The sequence below is a fragment of the Fringilla coelebs genome (genome assembly GCF_963513975.1).
Source record: "Fringilla coelebs genome assembly, chromosome: 10".
In the NCBI taxonomy this organism is placed as follows: domain Eukaryota; kingdom Metazoa; phylum Chordata; class Aves; order Passeriformes; family Fringillidae; genus Fringilla; species Fringilla coelebs.
In genome coordinates, this window is record NC_140036.1 from 14,131,747 (window position 1) to 14,151,999 (window position 20,253).

Sequence of the window (20,253 nt, forward strand, 5' to 3'; positions counted from 1 at the left end):
GCCCGAGGGGTCTCTGACTCATCCCACAGCCCCTCGCCGGAGGGCGGCCGGAGGGAGGAAGAGCCGCCGCCTGCGCCCGGGCGGAGCGGAGCGGCACCGCGCCGCAGGGACCCGCGGATCCTCCGCGTCCCCCTATCCTTTGGACACAGCGGACCTTCGCCAGCGGGGCGGCCGCTCCCGGATCTACGCGGCGCTACCAGCCCGGCCGGGGGTCTCGCCGACGGCCGCCCGCGCCGGGATTTGCGCTCCCCGGGGACAGACCCATGGGCGGCGGGGTCCGGCGTCCAGCCATGGTTGTTAGCCCGGGCGCCCTGCTCCGCCTGGCCGGCTGAGCCCTCCCCGGCGGCGGGACTCGGGGCTGCAGCGCGTTTAGCGGGTCGTTCCCGTCCCCGGTCCCCGCGGGGCGCGGCGGCGGCTCGGCCCCAGCGCGCCCGGGCGGCGCACCCCGGAGCGGAGCGGCGCGGGGGGCCCATGAGCGGCGATGGCAGCGGCTATCGCTAGCTCGCTGATCCGGCAGAAGCGGCAAGCGAGGGAGTCCAACAGCGACCGGGTGTCCGCCTCCAAGCGCCGCTCCAGCCCCAGCAAGGACGGGCGCTCCCTATGCGAGAGGCATGTCCTGGGGGTCTTCAGCAAAGTGCGCTTCTGCAGCGGCAGGAAAAGGCCGGTGAGGAGGAGACCGGGTGAGTACGGCGGGCCGGGGCCGTGGGAACCCGCTTCGCGGGGAGGGCAGCCGGGATGGCTGCCCCGGGGCGCTCCCGGCACCTCCGGCTACCGCTGGGGACGAGGCTTGCTCCGAGCTGAACTTTGGCCTGGGTCCTGGCAGCTCTCCTCCCCTGGTCTGATGGGATGGGTGAGCAGTGACCTGCTGCCAGCATCCCTTCACGACTGTCCGGAGTGTGAGCACAGAGGGTCCTCTGGCAAGAGTGGCCCAGCGGTTTCATCTGTGGAAGCTTCACCCAGAATTGTATTTTTCCACTTCCTCGTAGATAAGTTTTTTAAATAGTCTCTCATTTTCTGCATGGAGACAAGAAAATCGATAAACTGAGGATCAGTTAAAATTGCGGACATTTGATTACTAAATCCATCAAGTGCTACTTCAAGAGCTGAGTTGTACAGGGAATTTCATTAGCTTAGAAAGCTTTGTTGATGGCAGCCACACGATGGTTACACCTGATACTGAGTTTGTGAGGACCTAGAAATGCTCTTTGGGGTAGTCCTTTTTGTTTTTTTTCTTTTTCTACTTTTATCCTTGTGTATTCTCAGTCTTGGTTCCTTGTGAAGAGCTTCACCCTAGTGTACACCCTAGTGCTCACATTCCCACGATGAAGTCCCACCACCCACAGTTTCAGTTCTGAGCATTGCTTTGGGCTCTCAGCTGTCCTTGGTAGGCGTGAGAACTCAGCACCTGGCAAGAATAGGCCCTCCATAATTTCTGAGTGGAATTATGATTTATGTCCTGCTTTATTTTTTTTACTGCTATAAGTCACCATAAAGGTAAGAAAACAGAGATTGGTTTGAGAAGCTATGGTGAAGATGTAGTTTTCTCAGATGTTCATCAGTATAATGGTTAAAAAAGGGAATACTCATTCACTTAGCTATTGAGGATGTACCATTAACCTGTGTAACCCTCCTGTGTTTTCCATAAACATTAGTATTATGTTTATTGATCAGTCTCTTCATGAAGCCCCTTCTCCACAGCTGAGGTCTGTTGGTAATGACTCTCCACCAAGGTTTTGGAGGTAGCTAAGGCTGTTGTTCTTGTCTATAGACTGATGTACATGACCTGGACTCATCTGAGCAAGGGAAGGAAATGGGACAAAGACTCTCACCATAGAAGGCCACTTCTGTCAGCAGTGTTGTCAAACCAAGGGGAAAGAATATTTACTCTGTATTGCTGTCAGTGCTCCAGATTCACAGGCTGTGAGGCAGGGACCATACTTAGCTACGGGAATGTTTGAAGACTCAATGCATGGGTTAGGCTGTACAAACCCATTTCTTTAATGGTTTAATGGGTCTGCTTTAAATCAGGTATCACAAGAGGCTGTAAAATACTTAAAACATAGCATGACTTGAAATACTCAAAAGGGAAAAGTTGCCTATTGTTTTTTTCCTACTCAAGTTATGAGGAGTGGTGGCTTGCTGGACTATCCTGTATATTAGTTAATCTGGGAGCCAAGACCAGAACACGGCTCTTGCCCAAAAAATTTTGGCATTTTGTCTCAGGAATCACTCTTTGCAGGATCAAGAATGGTAACTGGGAGTCTTACTGATGTAATTTTTTATATTCCTCTTTCTCTCCATCTTAATCTGCTATTAAGTGCAGTCTCTTAAGGATTGAAAGGCCTGGGAAGTGTAGATCTGTTAGCTAGATTTCAAGATGCTTTGTCTCATGAAACTTTTAGTGACTTTCAGCAGGATGTGGTTGGGAAGGCTTTTATTGGTCCTGCCCCAGTGCTCCCAGCTGGTCCAATTCTGCTTCCCTGGACTCAGTAAATGCCTGTGAATAATCAATGAATTTTAAGAATTCCCTCAACTTTTGTGGCCTTTCATGCTGAGGAATATTTTTGATAACTTACAGACAAGAGTGATTTTAGGGAATCTTTTTATTGACTTAGAAGGAGGATCAGTGCTACTCAGTGTTGTAAAAATAGAGCTGCTCAATCTTCAGAGCTGTCAGTCAATCGCTTGTAACCAGTACTGTATTCATCTTATAAAATCAAAGAACTTGAGGAATGAAGTTGCTATGAGAAAAAATCTCAAGTGTCCTTTCCTAGGCTATGGACTGGGTCTGCTTTAGTTCCCTGCATCCATCTTTTAACTAGGGATTCATTTCACTGATACATTGTATTCCTGGTCTTGAGCGATCAGGAGGCAGCACAGAGTCTGCTTCTCGCATTGTTTATTCAGGGGAGTGTATTGTGCCCAGATAACTTGCTCATTTCAGAACCCAGTTTCTGCACAGAAAATGACATGCAAATGAATTGAAAGTGGTTTAGAGAAATGTGCATACATTGTGCAGTGACCCACAACCCCAGTGATTATTTGTACTTAATGATATGCTGGTTCAGTAGTTTGCAAGTCACTGAGGGGAATGAGAGAAACACCCCTGTTCAAGAGGTACAATTGTATTTGGAGATGATACAGTGCTAGGGGATCTCTCCTTACCTTTTTAAACATGACCTTGTCCTATGACTATGGGGAGTAACTGTCAAAATACTTCGAATTTACAGAGTGGTTTTCATCTACCACACTCAACAAGCTCTACCAAATGGAGAGGATTCTTCCCATTTTACAGAAGTTGAGACCAAGTCCATCTGTGGAGCAGTTACCTGACACAGAAACCTAATTCCCAGTGCTGGGACCAGCAAGCCACACTTAGGGCCCTGCTGCCACTGAGCTCAGGATGTAGCAGCGGTGGAGCTGTAGCTTGCTCATTACACAGATACGACTCTGGTGGAGGTTCATGTTCCCTTTGCTGTTTGCTTCTGCAAAGTAACTGTGTGAGCTTACATTGATTAAGTAAGCTGTTTAATACAGGTTTTAATATGTGGATCAAACAGTGCTGTAACAAAAAGATTCAGTGAAGACGTGGGTGAGCAGTTACTTGGTACTGGTTGGCACCTTGTGCTCCACTTTGCAGCTTGTGTGAAGTGAGAGTGACATACTCCTGCTCTTGTATGGATGGGAAGGGAGAATTTGCACCCTGGAGCAGTTGAGTCTCGCATACTGGGCATGAGTAGTCAGAGGTTTTGGCAAGCTATAGGGAACCAGATCCATGCAGGGATAACTTGTGTAATCAAAGCTATCTGCTTCTGGGGAAAACAGACTGCAGAAACATCTCATTTGTTGGTTGCAATAGACACTGTGTTGTAAAATGAGAACTAATTTTGTCTGTCTTTTCAATGGGTAAAGGCAGCTGTCCCACATGCACACTGTGTTCTTTTAGAGCTCTTGGATGTGTTTTGCTCCAAGATGACTTACTAGTTTAAGATAGGCCAAATAAGGACACTGAGTGCTGTGGACTAAACTGAACATTTGGACACGGGCTTAATCCCATTATTGTGAGTTAATACAGGTCATTTGCTGTGATTGTGCATCTATAAATTATATAGTTTGCTCTGAACCATAGTGACTTGATAGAGGATTCAATAGAAATTGTATGGCATGGCTTGTCAGTGCAGGTTCCAGAGGTGGATTCTTCCTCAGGGACTGATGGATCCAAGAGTTGAATGCAGGAGATGGGACAAGGAGCTCTATCCATATGACTTCCCTGCCAACAAAGAGTTGAACCAAGTACTTTCATCCCCTTTGTGTCTTAATTAAAGCATTCAAGCGTGTCCCTTCTTCAGCTGTTTCATAGCAGTCTGAAAAGCCTGGGCTTGTGGGTCCAGCTGGTTTGTGGAAGCTGTCACTGTTGCTTCACCAGCCATCTTCTCAGACAGAGCTCACCCCAGAGAGCTGGGGTAGAGGTGGCCTTCCATCATGCCGTGGCCACTGAACAGCAAAGCTGAGCAATTTGGCAGCCTTGCACAAAGGGAAACAGGCTAGAGCATCAGGCACAATATCTGTGGGGATTGCTAGAAATTTTATCCAAGTGAAGCCCACTGAAAGGGTGTTATTACTTGGGGAAATCATGTTTGAATTGAGGCAGCTTTGGGTCAGGCAACGCCAGGCACTGTGTAGCATTGTCTCAGTCCCCTCAGTTGTTGCTTTTATAGGTGAGTTACCAGCTCAGAATGCAGAGCTCATTTTCAAACAGGTTTTTCACCCCAGGGGAAAAAAAAAATTGTGGTTTTTTAATTCCTTTTTTTCCCCTGTCTGGTACATAATTTGTGCTCTTCCAGGGAAATATGCTTTTCCTTAAGGATATACAAAGGATTCTTCCAAAGTGAAGGAAATGGCTTGCACATAGGAAAAAAGCAGTAACTTAAACCATGTTTTCCATTTGCCATATTTCTCATTTTGAATAATAAATAGAGATTTGGAACTTAAAATATATGGATATAGATACTTTTGCAGCAGTATAAGTAAAATATAAGGGCAACTTTAGTTGAAGGACATGGAAGGACTTTGTTCATTCAGAGAGTCATTTAAAGCATTTGAAAAGTCTGTCATCTGCAAGCTGTTAAATTCCCCGACTTAAATCCTAAAGTCCTTTCTGATTTCATGCAGGGTGAAAATAATGATTGAAGCTCAGGGTATAAAAACCACCTTTTTAGCTCATAGTCCTTGCCTGCTTTTGTGGAGTGCTGCATCTCAAAACAGCTGTAATACCTGCCCAACCTGTGGAATTGTCCACTTTGTTGCTACTGTCCGAATGCTGGCTGCATTACCCAGGGCATAGCTGCTCCCTGCAGGAGAGAATTCCATCTGGATCCCAGCCCTCCTCTGTGTCCATGCGTGTCTGGGTGTGTGCCCAGCTAAGGGCGGTCCATTGCATTCTTCTGCCTGCTCCCCTGCAGAATTTGGTGCTGTGTTCTCTGTCTAAGAAGTGGCTGACAGGAATGGAAATGGCTGGAAATGTGACATCACCTGGACAGCAAGAGCTCATAGAAGTGCTAGCATGAGATGTGGGCATGGATGTGGGCATGGATGCCAAGTCTCCAGCCAGACATGAGCCTGGATAACACCAAGGGGAAGGGCACAACCCTGAGGGCATACATCCTCCTTGGTCGGGCCACTGCTGTAAGCTCCTTCTGCACCACCCATGCTAATGAATGCCAGCATAGCCAGGAGGGAGGAAGAGGCTCCCTGCCGCTGATGACAGCTCTGCCGATGGGTTTCATTTTACCCAGCTGGTCCCTGGGGTGGTATCGCACACAGTCGTCACTTGCAGATGTGGTGGATGTCACGGTGGGTGGCTGTGCTCCGTTACTGGGGTCAGATAGCAGCTCTGAGCTCTCAGTGCCTAAAATCTGGGGAAGAGCTGCAGGTTCCTGGCTTTCTCCAGAGCATGGAAAGCTGAGCTGCCAGCCTGCTTCCCAGCACAGCTTATGGGCGAGCATTCAGTCAGTAAGCCGCTTCGTACTAGTTCTGGACTGAGTATGGTTGATGCCAAGAAAATCCGTGGAAGTTGTCCAAGCTCTGAGAGGGATGGATATCTTCTGTCCCCATGGCCTCAGGGGTAGCTGTGCTTGTGAGAGCAGTGGAAATTGTTAGCCGGCAGAGGCTCGCCATTAGATCAATACAAGTGATTGATTCCTCCGTCACCAGCCAAATGGGAGAGTCAGGGCAAAAAGTGGTTTGTGAGTGATTATTTCCCTTCACCATAAAAGATCCATATAAATCAATTTATTGTTGACTGATACAACTGTCGGGTTTTTTATTTGGCGTGGGGTAATGGTGCAGTTTCATTTAGAAGATTCTGATATGTGTATTTTTCTTTAACTTTCAGGTATTCTTCTAAATTAAATGTTCCTTTGAAGTATAAACCCAAAAGCTTGAGTTCCAAAAAATACCAAAATGGAGACAAGGTTTTCTTTCTTCCTTACTTGCTTTGCTGAATTCAACACAAATTTAGAATAATTCCAGTAGATCAGATACTTTGTATTTTAACAGATAAATTACCTATTAACCAAACCAATCATCAGCTTGGGCAGTGAGGAGAGCAGAGCTGCTATGGCAGCTGATGAGGCTGTTTGAGAGATGAACATACTCATGGGTCTCACTGTGGTGGGGAGCAAGTTGGGCAAATGCAGTTGGGCTTATCTGCTTTCCTTCCTTCCCCTCCCCGAAAAGGACTACCATGAGCCACAGTGGCCAGGTAGGTGTTTGTTTCATCCCCATTTGTGCCATTTATCTATCCTTCTGAACGGTCATGTGCATATTGCTTCTGAGATTTTTCTGCTCCTGCACAGTTGAAATCAAGCTGTGATTTGGTATTAAAATCAAAGGAAGAATTTTATCAGGCAAAATATGTAAGAGATTGACATCCCTTTCATATTTGCAAGCTCCATGTCTTGGCAGAAGGTGACCAAGAACATAGACAAGAGCAGGTTAGAGAAAGCAGCTCCAAAGAACTAACTTTTAAATAAAGACTGATCATTGAATACAGATACGTTTCCGTGTGTTCTGTCACAGTGTCATTGCCATGACTGCATTATTGTTGTGTCTTGATCTTGGAAATGTCTTGAGAAGTGACCTGTACTGAAGTCATCTACTCCATGCAGTCTGCTGAGGAGCAGTCCCTTCATACTCTGTTTTGTTTAATACGTGCTTCATCTCTATTCCCCAGCTAACACAAGATTCTTCATGTTACTGTATTATCCTTTCTTAGCATAGAGTAAGCTACTACACCTATTTTATCTTCGCCCTCTTCTGACATGTAGCAGAATCCTGAAATAACTTGGCCTTTCCAGAGACTGGTTTTACTTTGCTTCTCCTAAAAGCTGTAGGAGAACCATGGATGCGCTCATGGGTGCCTCTCATCCAGCTTGCAGGAACTGGGGCTTTGTGCTTTGAGGGAGTCAATGCAGAGACTTGAGTTTGTGCAGCATGGTCACAGGGCTGTAGGGCTACAGCTTCTTAACAGTACCTCTGAAAATAGCAGCTACAACACATTTCTAAAATGGTAAAGCAGAAGGCATCTTTCTTGAGAGCTGTGGAACACGACTGTGGGATTCACTGTTCAGGCAGACCACTCACTTTGGCTTTTCCAGCCCCCACGCTGCAGCTCACACAAGTAACTGTGTTCGTTCCTAGCACTAAAATGAGGCTTTCTGACAGTCTGATGGAGCTTATGTGGCTGCTGAGAAAATGCACCTGGATGCAAGCTGGCACTTGTCAAGCACCTCTTCTGTCCTGTGTTCATTCCAGAATGCCCTGGCTAAAGGTGACAGATAGACAAGGCCACGAACCTGGAGGCAGGGTAGTGACCTGAGTCCTGAGCCTTTCCAGTCTTCTGAGAGGAGCTGTGGCTGCTTGCTGGTGTGATGAGGCTCCATGCAGCACCTCCAGGCATTTTTGCTCTCTGCCCTTTCCCTGTGTAGTGGGCTGCCCTGGGAGATGAAGGTTAATGCTGGAAGCAGCAGCCTCACAGAAGGGGTCTGTGCAGCTGTGTTGCTGCATCTGCTCTGTGGCTTTGGGTTGGTCATGAGGAGCTGACTGTTCCTCTGTGCTGGGATACCCACTGAGGAGATGCTGCTTGGGGGTCTGCAGCTCTAGGCAGAGCTCTAAGTTTAGAAGACTGTTGAGCTCTTGTGCTCAATAGCAAAGGGGGAGGTAGCAGTAGCAGCTCCTCTCTTGTCTTGGCAGCATGTGCACCTGTTGTACCTGAAGTTTTGTGTGGGAGGTGGAGTTTTGTGCAATCCCGTCTGACTTGCATCAGTGCCCCCTCCTCCTTCAGTGTTACCAAGCACAAAAACAAACTCGATTTCCAACAGTGCTTGGCTGGCCCTGCTGTGTTCCTGAAGAGGAACCCTCAGCTGCAGACCTCTGACATTTCACTGGCCAGAAGGTGGGCAGCTGTGGTAAAAGGAGAGGAGCAGGTATGCTGTCATCTGTGTGTTCCTTGTCTTTCTTCCTGGGACCTTTTCAGTACGGTAGTCCTTGTTTGGAGTGTGCAACTTCAGAGATAGATGTCAGAAAATGGCTGGTTGCCTCTCGTGGTGGGGCTGTACGTGAGGGTGAAGATCCAGGGCTAGGTACAGCCACTACAGTGGTGGAGGGCACAGAGCTTCTCTCACATCCCACAGCAGCATCCATGGAGTGCTCTATGCACTCCTGTCTCACCTTCCCTCCAGCAGCCTGCTCTGTTAAGGGCATGTGTTACATCCAGTGGACAGCTACATGCTGTGAACTGGCAAAATAACCACAGAGAGGCAATGTAATTCTGTTACTTGTGCCTCTTCTCTGTCTGAAACCTGATTGCAGTTATGATAAAGATAAAATCCCCCTCAAATGTTCCTTTCTTGAGATACTTGAGCATTTTGGATTGGAATGAAGGAAGAAAAGAGAGGTCTTGGGGTTAATAGAACATGCTCACTTAATTGATATTTATCTAGAATAGCATAGTTGGCTGTCTCCTCCCTTGTTGGCTGCACAGATAGTTTCTTTGCTTAGCAGTTGCCACCCATGTTTCCTCAGCTGCCAAATAAATACATTTCATTCATCCCCCAAAGCAAAACTGTTTGCAAAAGGTCAAGTGTATGGGTCTGCTGCAAATGAAGCCAGGCTGCAAAAAGCCAGTCCACATTTTCCAGAACATTGAGAAGCAGTAGAAATTAGCAAAAAGACAGCTGGTTTTGGCTTCCAGCTCCAGCTTAGGGGTGGGTTGCTGAAGGGTTCCCTGGGGTCCCTGGGCTGCAGGAGATGCAGGGATCAGATGCTGGCAGGTGAGGGGCCTGGACCATCCACCTGCTCCGTAGCTGGAGGTTTTCTGGCACAGCTCCTGTAACTGGAGCCGGGGTGAGTCACCGGCTGCCTCTGGTATTGATCTGCAGCCGTCCCTGCAGTCATTCTGTGGTGATCAGCATCATGCTCTGGCGGGGATTGTCTGTTGCTGGGGCTAAAAGGGCTGGCAGAGCGTGTGGTGTAACCAGTAATTCTCTGCTGGCCTTTACAGTTAGGTGTGGTGCTCATCAGTATGGGCTCTGCCTGCTGGCAGGCACACAGCATCAGTACAGAAACATTTCTAAGCGTTTCTTTTGGCTTTCATTTAATTTCATTCTGTGCCACTCCTACCCTCTTTGCTTCCATAATAATTTTTTCTTCTATTTTTCTTCCTTTCTTCTTCTATGCTACTTTCCATTAAATAATTTCTAAGATTTTAGAGCTACAGCCCCATAGCAGCTCTTGATTAGCAAGCACCAAGTGAAGTTTTAGAGCTTTCTGAGTTCTCCTGGGCAGCTGGGGGAGCAGGAGCTTTGTTCAGAGCCCTGTTGGAGAGGCAGATTTTCTGTTTTCACTCCATCTGCACTGTGTCATCCTCAGCACATGCATCCCTGGAGAGGGAGCTCACTGATTTCAGCTCCCTTCTGAGATGGCTGTTGGGTGGCAGGTGAACCTGCCTGTCTCACTGGAGTCCTGAGGACTGCTTGATAGCAGAAACGAGGTGTTTGTGCTGAGCCATGAGCAATAAAACATCATCGTTATTTAAAACAGAGCTTTAGATGGAACAAAGTGGATGATCACTTTCTCACACCTGGAGCGTTTTCATTAGTTTGAAGAAAACCTTTGGCTCTAATGGAAAATTAAAATCATTATGCAGATTAAAAAAAGGTATATTTTCACAAAGCAAAAGGAAAGAACTTCAAGTCATATGGTGGAATTTTGGCCATTTTTAGCATGATCTTGCTCTTTGAAGTATAATGTTTCAGAATGGCACAAGCAGCACATTTTCATTATGCATTTGGGTGTTGTATAAGATTTGTTAAAATTTAGTAACAGCATCGTTTTGAGTTAAAAATGCTTCCAGACTGCTACAGAAATGCTTAAGCTGCACTAGTGCAGTGAGCAAAAAATATTCTTGTAATACAACCTGACTGATTCAAGCTTTAATTTCTTCCACATCACAGGCTCATTACCTGTTAAATAAAGGAGTTTCACGTGCTCATCCCATTGGAAAATGCTGTGAGATTGCTTGAGGAATACTGTAGCAAAAGAGGATGGTATCACTTGGGACTATTTAAAGCTTGCAGAATTACACTGCGACCAAAATTTTTCCCAGAGTTGTTATGCAGTGATTATCCAGGGCACTTCTGTGAGCTGGTATTGGTTGGACCAGGTACCTTCCCTGAGACTGATAGCATCTGAAGTGATTAATTTCTCCTCAGTGCTTGTTGGAAGTATGTTCTGTCCATTTTCTATTTTAATGAATTTACTATTCTAGGCTTTCAGAGCAGAGTGGAAGTTTGATGTGGTTGTTTCTATAGTATGTTTTATTTGTGTGAGGGACTTCTCGGTGTTTCTGCAGTATTTCAGTCTTGCTGGATTGATAGGGGAAGTGGAGAGATTTAGCATCTGAGAATAGCATAAATCCCAGCGCTGTGGCAGGCCTGAACAGCAGGGATGGTGTCTGCCCTGCTCATGTGAGCACTGTTAGGTATGAGGTGCCTTCAAGGTGAGGAAAGATGGGGACTTTATCCTGGAGTTGGTCAAAAACTCGGAGTACAGAATGTGCTAATGCCACCAAGTCATGGTCACCCAGCAGCAGGGCTGAAAAGGACCCTCGTTGATTACTCCAGCTTCAGTCCAATGCTGATTCCAGATGTGCATTCCTTAGAAGGATGTTCTTAAACCTCTTTTTTTGCATCCTCCCACAGAGAAAATTCTGGGTAGAATGTCCTAATATCCAAACCACATCTCTGTAGGAAACCAGGAGGAAATCTGATAAACAGCGAGGAAGTTTTATGTTGCATTTTGGAGTCAAGAGAACAAAATAAAATCTTTCTAACCGTACATGTGTCAGAGCACTGCCACAACATTCCCCAGGACTTCTGAGCCATCAAACAAGTCCTTAGGATGGCTCTGATATGTAGCTCTGTAGGAAACCTTCTCTCTGGGAAGCTGCAGGCCAAGAGGCACTGCTAGCCTGGCAAAGATGGCTTTGCTGCTTTTCAGTTTCTCCTCCTGTCATCTCGAAGCAGCAAAGCAAGGCTTCTCCAGACATCCTCTGAGCTCACCTTTCCACCTCTCTTGGCATAACATATGTGGGAATATACCCCTTCTTCTCTGATATGAGCTTTGGGCTCAGTCATCCTGAAAGCTCTGCAGTGTGGGTGTTCCCATTTGTTAAATCCTCATGCAGCTCTTGAGCTCTCATTGCTGGCATGGGGAAAATCAGGATTTTACTCCCCATGTTTCCCCTCTGGGGTGTTGGCTCAAGAGCTGGCACAGCACAGGGGGCCAGGGGGAACCACGCTTGGTTGGTTCCTGAGACACGTCTGCACCCACATGAAATGTGCTCAGTGGCTGTGGGCTCACACATAATATTTATGCTCTCCTCTGTTTCACTCTCGGTGAATATGCTGTAATTTTGGCTAATTACACAATATGTCAGGAATAATTGCAGGGTGTTCCTCAAAATAAATAATACATTTTGTATGCTCTGCTATCCATACTTATGAGCAAGCTTTAACCTTCAGTAGCCAAGGCACTGACTGTGCGGAAAAATGACAGCTTAGGAACTGTAGCTGCAACTTATTTTGCATTAAATTTCTAATTTTTTGAATTCTTTTACCTGAAAAAGCTTATCCTGCATAAATTCTGGAACAACCCTACATCTCTTCTGTATGCCTTTTGTTCCTGCCTGGCTTTGGTTTTATCATCAGAGCTGGAGTCAATACAGGTGTAGAAAATTGCTCTTGAAAGGAAAATATTTGAAATTTTGTCTGTTGCTAAAACACACTGGATCAACAAAGCAACATAAACCACATCCTGGGGGAGGCAAAGACAAACGTGGCAGTGAACTGTATGAAGAATTGGGTCTTTTTAGTTTTCTGGTCAAATAAAAGAAGTTTCTGGGGAGAAGAGGATTCAGACTCAATGCAGTATTTCATTGTACTTAGAATGAAAGTTTGGATTTAATCTCTGGCTCTGTTAACATTTTTTTCATTACATTTCCAAAGAAAATGTTATGCCAAAAGAAAAAATGAAAACTTGCACTCTTTTCAGGCCTCTCTTTTTTTTTTGTTAGTGAGATGCAATTTGTATATAGCTTTATCTACTCTTACTCTGAACTTTTCAGCAAAATATTCAGCTAGACAGTTTTACTCAGAAGTAGACAGCAATTCTGTGCCAAAATACCTGGTGGCAGGTGGGCCCTCAGTTCTCATCCACTTTTTGTCTCACTGTCTCACCTGCAATGGTCTTTTGGTTCCTCTTTGGCCCTGCAGTGCTCTGATGGCTGTTTTGTCCTTGGTGTTTGCGCAGAGTGGGTAGCTTGTGTGTCATGTACATTAGTTTGGTGTTTGCCTCCTGGGAAAACTCATCCACAACTTCCTACCTCATTATCCTTGAGCTGTTGACCTTAGGTGGCTGTCACATGGGATCCAGATCTTGGAGAGTGGGTGAGCTGCAGGGTGACTTCTTTACTTTCTAACATCCGTAGGCTGTCCTAAGACCATCCACAGAGATGTAGCAGTGATTCCATGTGGCACCCCTAGTTTTCAATGCTTTACATGACTAATTTCTCTGCCCCTTACCTCAGACTTGTATTAACATCCCTGTAAAGCTGATTCCCTGGATATGGGAGGGCCTGCATAAATGCCACGGACGTGCAATCACATCATTTCCACCTACTCTACAAGTGAGAAATAAGACTTCCCTGGAGGGACTCATCTTGGTTAGAGCAAAGCAGGCCTCATGGAGGGGTGCAGGCAGGCAGCTGTGCTCCATGCTGGAGAGATAATTACTATTCCTCCTGGCAGGCCCTAGCACAGGAAAGAAAATCACTTCGCTGGATGCTCTTTTTGCCTACAAGGTGCCATTCTGCTCTAGTGACTCAGTGACAGTGACAGGAGGCAATTGCGCTGATGGGGCTGTCATCAGCTTGAGCCCATCATCCCTCTGAGTTAGGGAAATGTCATTTTTGGAAGCATGTCCTTCAAACAGAGAGGCCATCTCTGCCAGCACAGCACGTTATTACATGTAATGCATTCTGGAAACACCAGTTATTTTCTGTAGTTATTAGCTGTAGGTGGAGATTTGCACTTGAGAGGAGTAAATACTCGAGTGAACCATGCAGCCCTGCTGTCCCAGAGCCATCTTCTTCTCCAGATGAATACTTTGTAATTGGAGGGTGACCCTACCCCTGCAATCACATTAAACTGAAACTGGGTATGGCCTTTGTTCTGCATCATTGGGAAAGGAGCTGGGATTGGCTGTTTGATGCCTCCAAAACCATAGACCTTGTGAGCAAATCTTGATGTCAGTAAGTCTGTTTCCATATCTCCATCCTACTCACAGGCTTAGTGATGTGCCAGTGTGTTGAGCCAAATGGCTGCATCTAAACTAAAGGGCTTCATGTCAGCTTTGCAAGGTGGGGTGGGATGCCCTGGCTTTACTACAGAGCTCCCTCATGTTTGGGCAGCTGTTGTTACCCACCGTGACTGGACCTGTGTGCAGGCAGCCTGAGGAGACATCCAGATAAACACAAATGCTCCCCTGTGTCACTCATTTCCCTTGGCTCTGCAGTTCTTTTGCTCTTTCCCTGCCTGTTACTCAGGATGCTACAGGCAGCATTGCCCAGGTCATCCTGGCCACCTGTTTGTAGGCTTCCTCAAGGAATACACGTCCTTCAGCTCCAAACAATTTTGCTGAGTTTAGTGACAGAAACTGGAAAATACCGTGACACTGGGAAATAAATGTCTTGCCTCTGCCTGTGCACTGAGTGACTCCTGAGGGAGCTGAAAACGCTCAGCACTTTGCAGCAGGATTTCCCAACTCCGCACCTGCGTGACACAGTTGGAGTGTCCTCCAGGATCCCGCGTGTGGCTCACGATGCTCCGACCTGCTCCGTGCGTGACTCGCTGCAGGTGCAGCCACAGCCAGCCATGTGCAGCATCTGCTGAACGCTTACAGCCACAGTCACTGCGTGGCAGAGTTGGTCAGGGTGTTTGGCCAGAGGAAACACTCTGGGTCTTCAAGGGCATTAGCTCCTTTCACAGCTGCAAGTGGTGTTATTCCTGAGCTTCCCAGTTTGGGTGGATTCAGTGAATCATTGTAGTGAGTTGAGCTATTAAACTTATGTCGATAGTGATGCATTTAATTTGAGACAGCCAAATTACTTCATCTTAACTCCAAATACCCTGGAGAATTTGGCAGCTCCTGGCTGGGAAAACAACCCCAACATTTATCTCCCTCAGCTTTTCATCCCTGAGTTCTTTGCTGATGCCTGTCACCATAGTAATCTGCATGGAGCTTGCTGATTCTCGTGCCCATTTATTACAAGCCTTTTTTAATACTGTACTTCTGAAGGAGGGATTTTGGTGCCCTTCTCTGTCTACAAAATTTGTGTTTGCAAAATTTGGCTTATCGAGTATTCTGGAACCCATCCTTTTTTTAGGGGAGGGGAACTGCAGTTTCTGCAGTGGCACTTAAAATGCGGAGTTAATCTAAGTAAATTAGGAGCAGTTTATGCTCTGACTTGCATGCCGGGCTTGGTGTGCTAAGGATTTGAGTGCTGGTTAGGTGAGTCATAAATCAGCCTCCCATTATGACAGCTGCAGCCTGAATGGGGGAAAATAAGAATAATGGAATGTGTAAATTCCAGGCTAAAATGTTTAATTGCAATAAACAAATGTTTGAAGAACATTTAGGTGAAATATGCTCCTGAGATGTATTATGTTTCCCGTGTTTGCAGTCACATCCTCAGCAAAACTGTTGCACAGGCACAGAAGGGAGTCAGCAGCGTGCTGAGGTGGTTCAGAGGAGAGCTGGAGATGCTTTCTCCCTCACCAGACCGGTGTCCTTAGGAGGTGCCAGAGGGACTGTTCTGGGAGCCTGCTGCTGGCATCTCTCACAGCCTTGCTGTGCTCAGACCAGAGGCACTGAGCTGCAGTGAAAGAGAGCAAACAAATGGGCAAGTCTCCTGTGGAAATTCTGCAGTAGGTGCCTTCCTTGTACCTTATTGCAGGTTGCTGGATAGAAAATCGCTGCTTCCCATCTGAGCTTGCAGAGTCATCTGTTGTTTGACAGCTCGTTGTGCAGAGAGCAGTAACCCCATGAGCTTCAGAGTTTATGCCGTAACCCACACTGAGTACCACTGGCACCCGGCACAGTAACTTCTGAAGTAGATTTAGAAGCAGTTCTGCACCAGTAACCTCAAGTGGAGGCTTGCCTGCCAACCAAGAGCATTGCTGTGCGTTGCAAGAATCCTTGGAGCCAGTGGCTCAAATCCCTCAAAGGTCACTGAGCCCTTCATCTTTTTTAAGAGTTCCTTGAAAAGTGGCCCCTCTGAGTTCTGTGCCATTGACTTGGAGAATTCAGATCGAGGTGACTTCTGTGAGTATGGCTGTGTTGAGTCCTTTTATAATCCCAGCCCAAGGCAAAGTGGGGACTGGCTTGCTGCAGCCTCAGGTCATTGTGTTGCTGTAATAAGGGGCATTCTGAGAGCTGAAAGAAATGAGACCATATCAGACTGCCTTCCATAGTGGAGTTGCTGCTGAAGTCAGTGTTGTGCCATGTTCTTTGCTGCTTCAGAGCAGGATTTGGAGCAAACTGAGCTACCCTACAGTGATGATAAGAGAGTAGGGGTCCTCCCCCAGGGGTTTAGTGCTGCCGCTTTGCTGAACAAAATAAGCAGAGGTTGGTGCCTTCAGTGGGGCTTTGCTAAATGCTGCATTGATGCATAACCTCACAGCTCCTCTGCACTAAGGAGAGCTGTTATACTTCTGTGTTCTCCATTTTCCATTTAAGGGGTGAGTTCCTTGTTCACCTTAAACAGGAGAGCTAAATGAAAAGGTCATTAAAGAGCAATATTTCTATCAGTGCTCTTGCTCTTTTCCCCATAGCTCACAGCAGATATCTTCAGCAATGCCTACAGCTTGAGGGTGAGGGACATGACTCTGCAGAGCAGCTGATTCAGCCATGATCCTCTGGCCTTCAGTGAGCATGCCCCTGGAGATCAAACCAAGTGCATGTGAGCACCCTGCAACTATCATGTCCTTGGCAAGCCCCAGGAGGATGAAGATCACTGTGTAGCTGTATAATAAGGCAGGAGGCACAGCAGCTCATGGTGAACTCAGATGACTTTAGGCTCAGCAGCAGGACAGCAGAAGTGAATAATGGCAGCATCACATTACCATTTAAGTAGAGACAGGAAGATTAGCAGTCAGATCATGATTTAGTTAGCCTCAGCTGTGCCAGAGGGCTCAGAAAGTGAAAAGCAGGGCAGGCAGAAGTGGTGAGTTTGGCCTGTGGAAAGGGTAACCAAGCAAGATGCCCTTCAGGGAATGTTCAGTGAGTTGTCAGTGGATGACTGCTCTAAGTAGGGTCATTAGGTGACAACTGTGTCTTCACTGAAGGTAAAGTGCCCAGTCTGACAGATGCTACACGCTAGGAGAGTTACAGCTTAGCTCTTGCTCTGTGTTTTTGTTCTGTTCTGCACTCTGATGTCCCCATTGTGGTGCTTCCTGAGCATGATCTTCCCTTGCATCCTCCAGAATTGCCATGTTGGAAGGAACTGAGCTTACTGCATCTGCATGGAGTCCGCTGAGTTTTCTGCAGTACTCCCCAGCCCTCAACAGCTGCATATGAGCAGCTAAAACAAAATCTTTAAAGTAAACATCCTGAAGTATAGTAGTATTGCTTATAAAGTGGGGATAAAAATATCCCTTTGCATATTGCATAGGGAACCTGGTAGCATGGGGTCTTGGACTGGGAGTAGAAGGTGCATGGAATTCTCTTATGTTCAGTCAGTAGTTCGGGATTAAGGCAGCAAGAACATCTTTCCTAAATCCATTCTGAAGTGCTTGACTTTGTGTTTAGGGAGACTCTAAGTTAGTGCTGAAGTCTTGTCCATGTTAGTTCAGTTCCATTTCTGCAGGGAAAGCTGCTTCTGTAGCAGAAGGGAAGTGCACATGGAAGAGCCTGAGGGGGAGGAATAGCTTTATCCCAAGTGTGTTATGCAGTATTGTACCTTTAAAAGCAAGAGGATTTGAGTCCCATTTGCTTTACAAGGCTGAAGCGAGAGAATAGGTTTAAGTTTGTTTTGTGATAAATTTTAAGAATTATAGAAAAAAATGTTCATAGCAGAGTTTTTGCTTATCTGTGCTGCAGTTTTTTCCTTTATTTTATAGTTTGATTCTTTCTCTTATTGAATATAGCCTGGAACAGTACCATTGAGGGAAATACAGACAAAAGTCTAGAGGTTGTGGGGTTTTATTGTATTTTTCCCCCTGATACTCCAATAAGCACTGTCAATAATATCTGCTGGGAAGGGTGGTTCTCTTTTTATTGCAAACCTGGAAAGTTCTCAGCCTATTTCGTTGTCTTTCTGTTCCAACTTACCAGGGTGTCTCAGCATCCTTAATTGACAAGGAGGCTTACTGGTTTTGAGGGTTTTTTCTATAAACTGAGGTTTTTGGCACAAATGTGCAGCATAAGGCTTAGCAGTGCTGGAAGACTGATAGAATTGCACTGTAGATGGAAAGAAGTGATGTTAAAATATATGATATGACAAAAGTAGGTCCCTTAAAAGTCACATGCAGCATTTTACCTCTGGGCTAGCAGCAAGATTCCTGTCCTGTGATGATACAATTTTCTCTTCTGGTAATAGTTCCACACTGAGAGGGGAAGATGGGTAAATCCTTGCTCCTTGTTAAAAGTTGTCTTCACCTAAATTTTTTTCTGTAGTCTGTCTCCAGCCGTACTGCTTACTGTACAAATGGCAAATCCCAGTACCTCCCTTTATGCCCAGACATAAGACAAGAGGTTCCCTGGTGGGAAGCAGCTACTCCAGCAGCTGTTGTCACCTGTGCACCTGTTTGTGTTTGAGCTGCTTCCTTTGCAGGCGCTGGAGAGATATTGGTGGTTTTGGGACCCTTTGGACCTGGCCTGGCCAGCCTGTGGGGGTTTGGGGATGCAAAGAGAGTCAGTTCAGGTGGAGAGATGGCTGTACTGTGTGAGACAAATCACCTCCCGTGAGCTCAGGTGACTCCCTAGCCCTCCTTGAGTTCCACGAGAGAACTCGGTGCTGGGTGTGCACCTCCCTGCACTGCTTCTGTGTTTACTTCAGGTTGCTAAAGGTACCTGAAAGTGCAGCTTCTCTGCTGTAGAAAGAGACCCAAGGAAATGAAGAAACCAGGGAAAGAGAGACCTGTGTGTCTCCAAAAGGCTCTCTGATCCTTCCGTGTCTGGAAGAGGCGTTTTTTTGCTACAGGGCATCCTAAATGAGTATGGGCAGGGACGTTCCTGCAGAAGAGGATCTGTGCAGTGAGGAGAGACAGGAGCTCTGCTGCTTTCAGACTGTGTTAGGGCCAGGAGGAATGTGGTTTTCTGTATGGCTGAGAACTCTGTGCTTCACTCCCTATGAGTTTTACTTTTGAGTTTGGGTGTGAGCCTCAAAGTTCAGCAAAACCAGGTCATGTAACACAAGATTTCCCCTTTACCTTGTCCCTAGGTAGGCAATGACTTAGAAAAGGCTGGCATTATGAAGAAGACAGTTGTTATAGCTGACCAGGTGTCTGTCAGGTCAGCAGCAGAAAGGAACCTGAAAGGGTTTACCCTGTATTTGCTATGGTGATACAGCCTTCTGGTGCAAGTGTTTGCATCTCTAGAAAGGATGCAAGGAAGCACCAGGGGATCTTGAGTGCTATTCTGATAAACTCTGAAAATGTCATCAGTTATTAATAACAAGCAGATTTGGTCAGTGTTTTACATGGTAGGCTATTTAGTAGAAGTGGGGGAGATTTTCCTGTTCCAAAATTATTTGCATGGTTGAAATATAGTTTGCATCCCTAAGAAGGAGGAAAAGGTGCTGTTCTAATTCTATCCTGTAGCTAAGTCATCTTCCAAAGAAAAGAGATAGGGTCAGGATTGTTTTCTCTCCCCACTTCTCTTCAGAGAGCTTTAAGACAAGATCTCCCCACTTCTTCAGCACACAGAAAACCTGGGACTGCAGGAGCATCTTCTAAATCTCTCCTTCTGGGAACTCTTCCATTTCATGCAAAGTACTTCAACATTAAAATTTAACCAGTGAGTAAAATTAAGGCTAAAATTCATTCAGGGACTCACTCATATCAGAGTGCCTATTAGTGCCTTTACTATTGTGGTATTAGATAAAAGGGAGGAAGGGGACAGACTTGAGGAGGATGATGCAGGCATCTGTGCCTGAGAATGCAGCTTTTAATTTCCTCTAGCTTTGATGTGCTTTTCTAATGAAAAGCAAGTTAAATCAAGCTTCTACATCCCACAAAATAGGTAATTCATTTAGATAAGAAGAATGAGCTAAGTGTTTTGCTAGGTGTCATTTTGACGTGTGTTGGCTTGATCAACTAGCTCTTAGTAGATGACCAGTACAATTGCACTTATTTACTGTCCCAGCATTGAGAGTTGCTGGGAGAAAGCCTGACTGCAGCCTACAGCACTCACTGCGCTGAAATCACTTCTTCTTTAAGGCAGCATAGAAACCATCTGATCTGATTTATTCAGTGGCTTTTGTAGCTGTGAGAAAGTACCTGACTCTCCCCTGGCTAGGGTAGGGATTGCTGAAACTGAAATCCTTTGCACCTGCAGCCTGTCTTCATGTGAGATGCCTGCTGCTGCTGCTGTCAGTGCAGGAGAGCAGGGTGAGGGTTCCCCAAAGGGGAGTCG

The 20,253-nt window shown here is 46.3% G+C and overlaps 1 protein-coding gene across 1 annotated transcript in view; it reads left to right on the top strand.

Annotated features, from left to right (window-relative positions):
• Window positions 1-481: 481 nt before the first annotated feature.
• Window positions 482-20,253, top strand: part of FGF12 (fibroblast growth factor 12) — a gene marked incomplete at both ends in the record, with an annotated part of 97,340 nt that continues 77,568 nt past the window's right edge. The window contains one exon of the mRNA XM_084212134.1: window positions 482-680. Coding sequence (XP_084068260.1) covers window positions 482-680 — 199 coding nt within the window. The remainder of the gene's footprint in view (window positions 681-20,253) is intronic.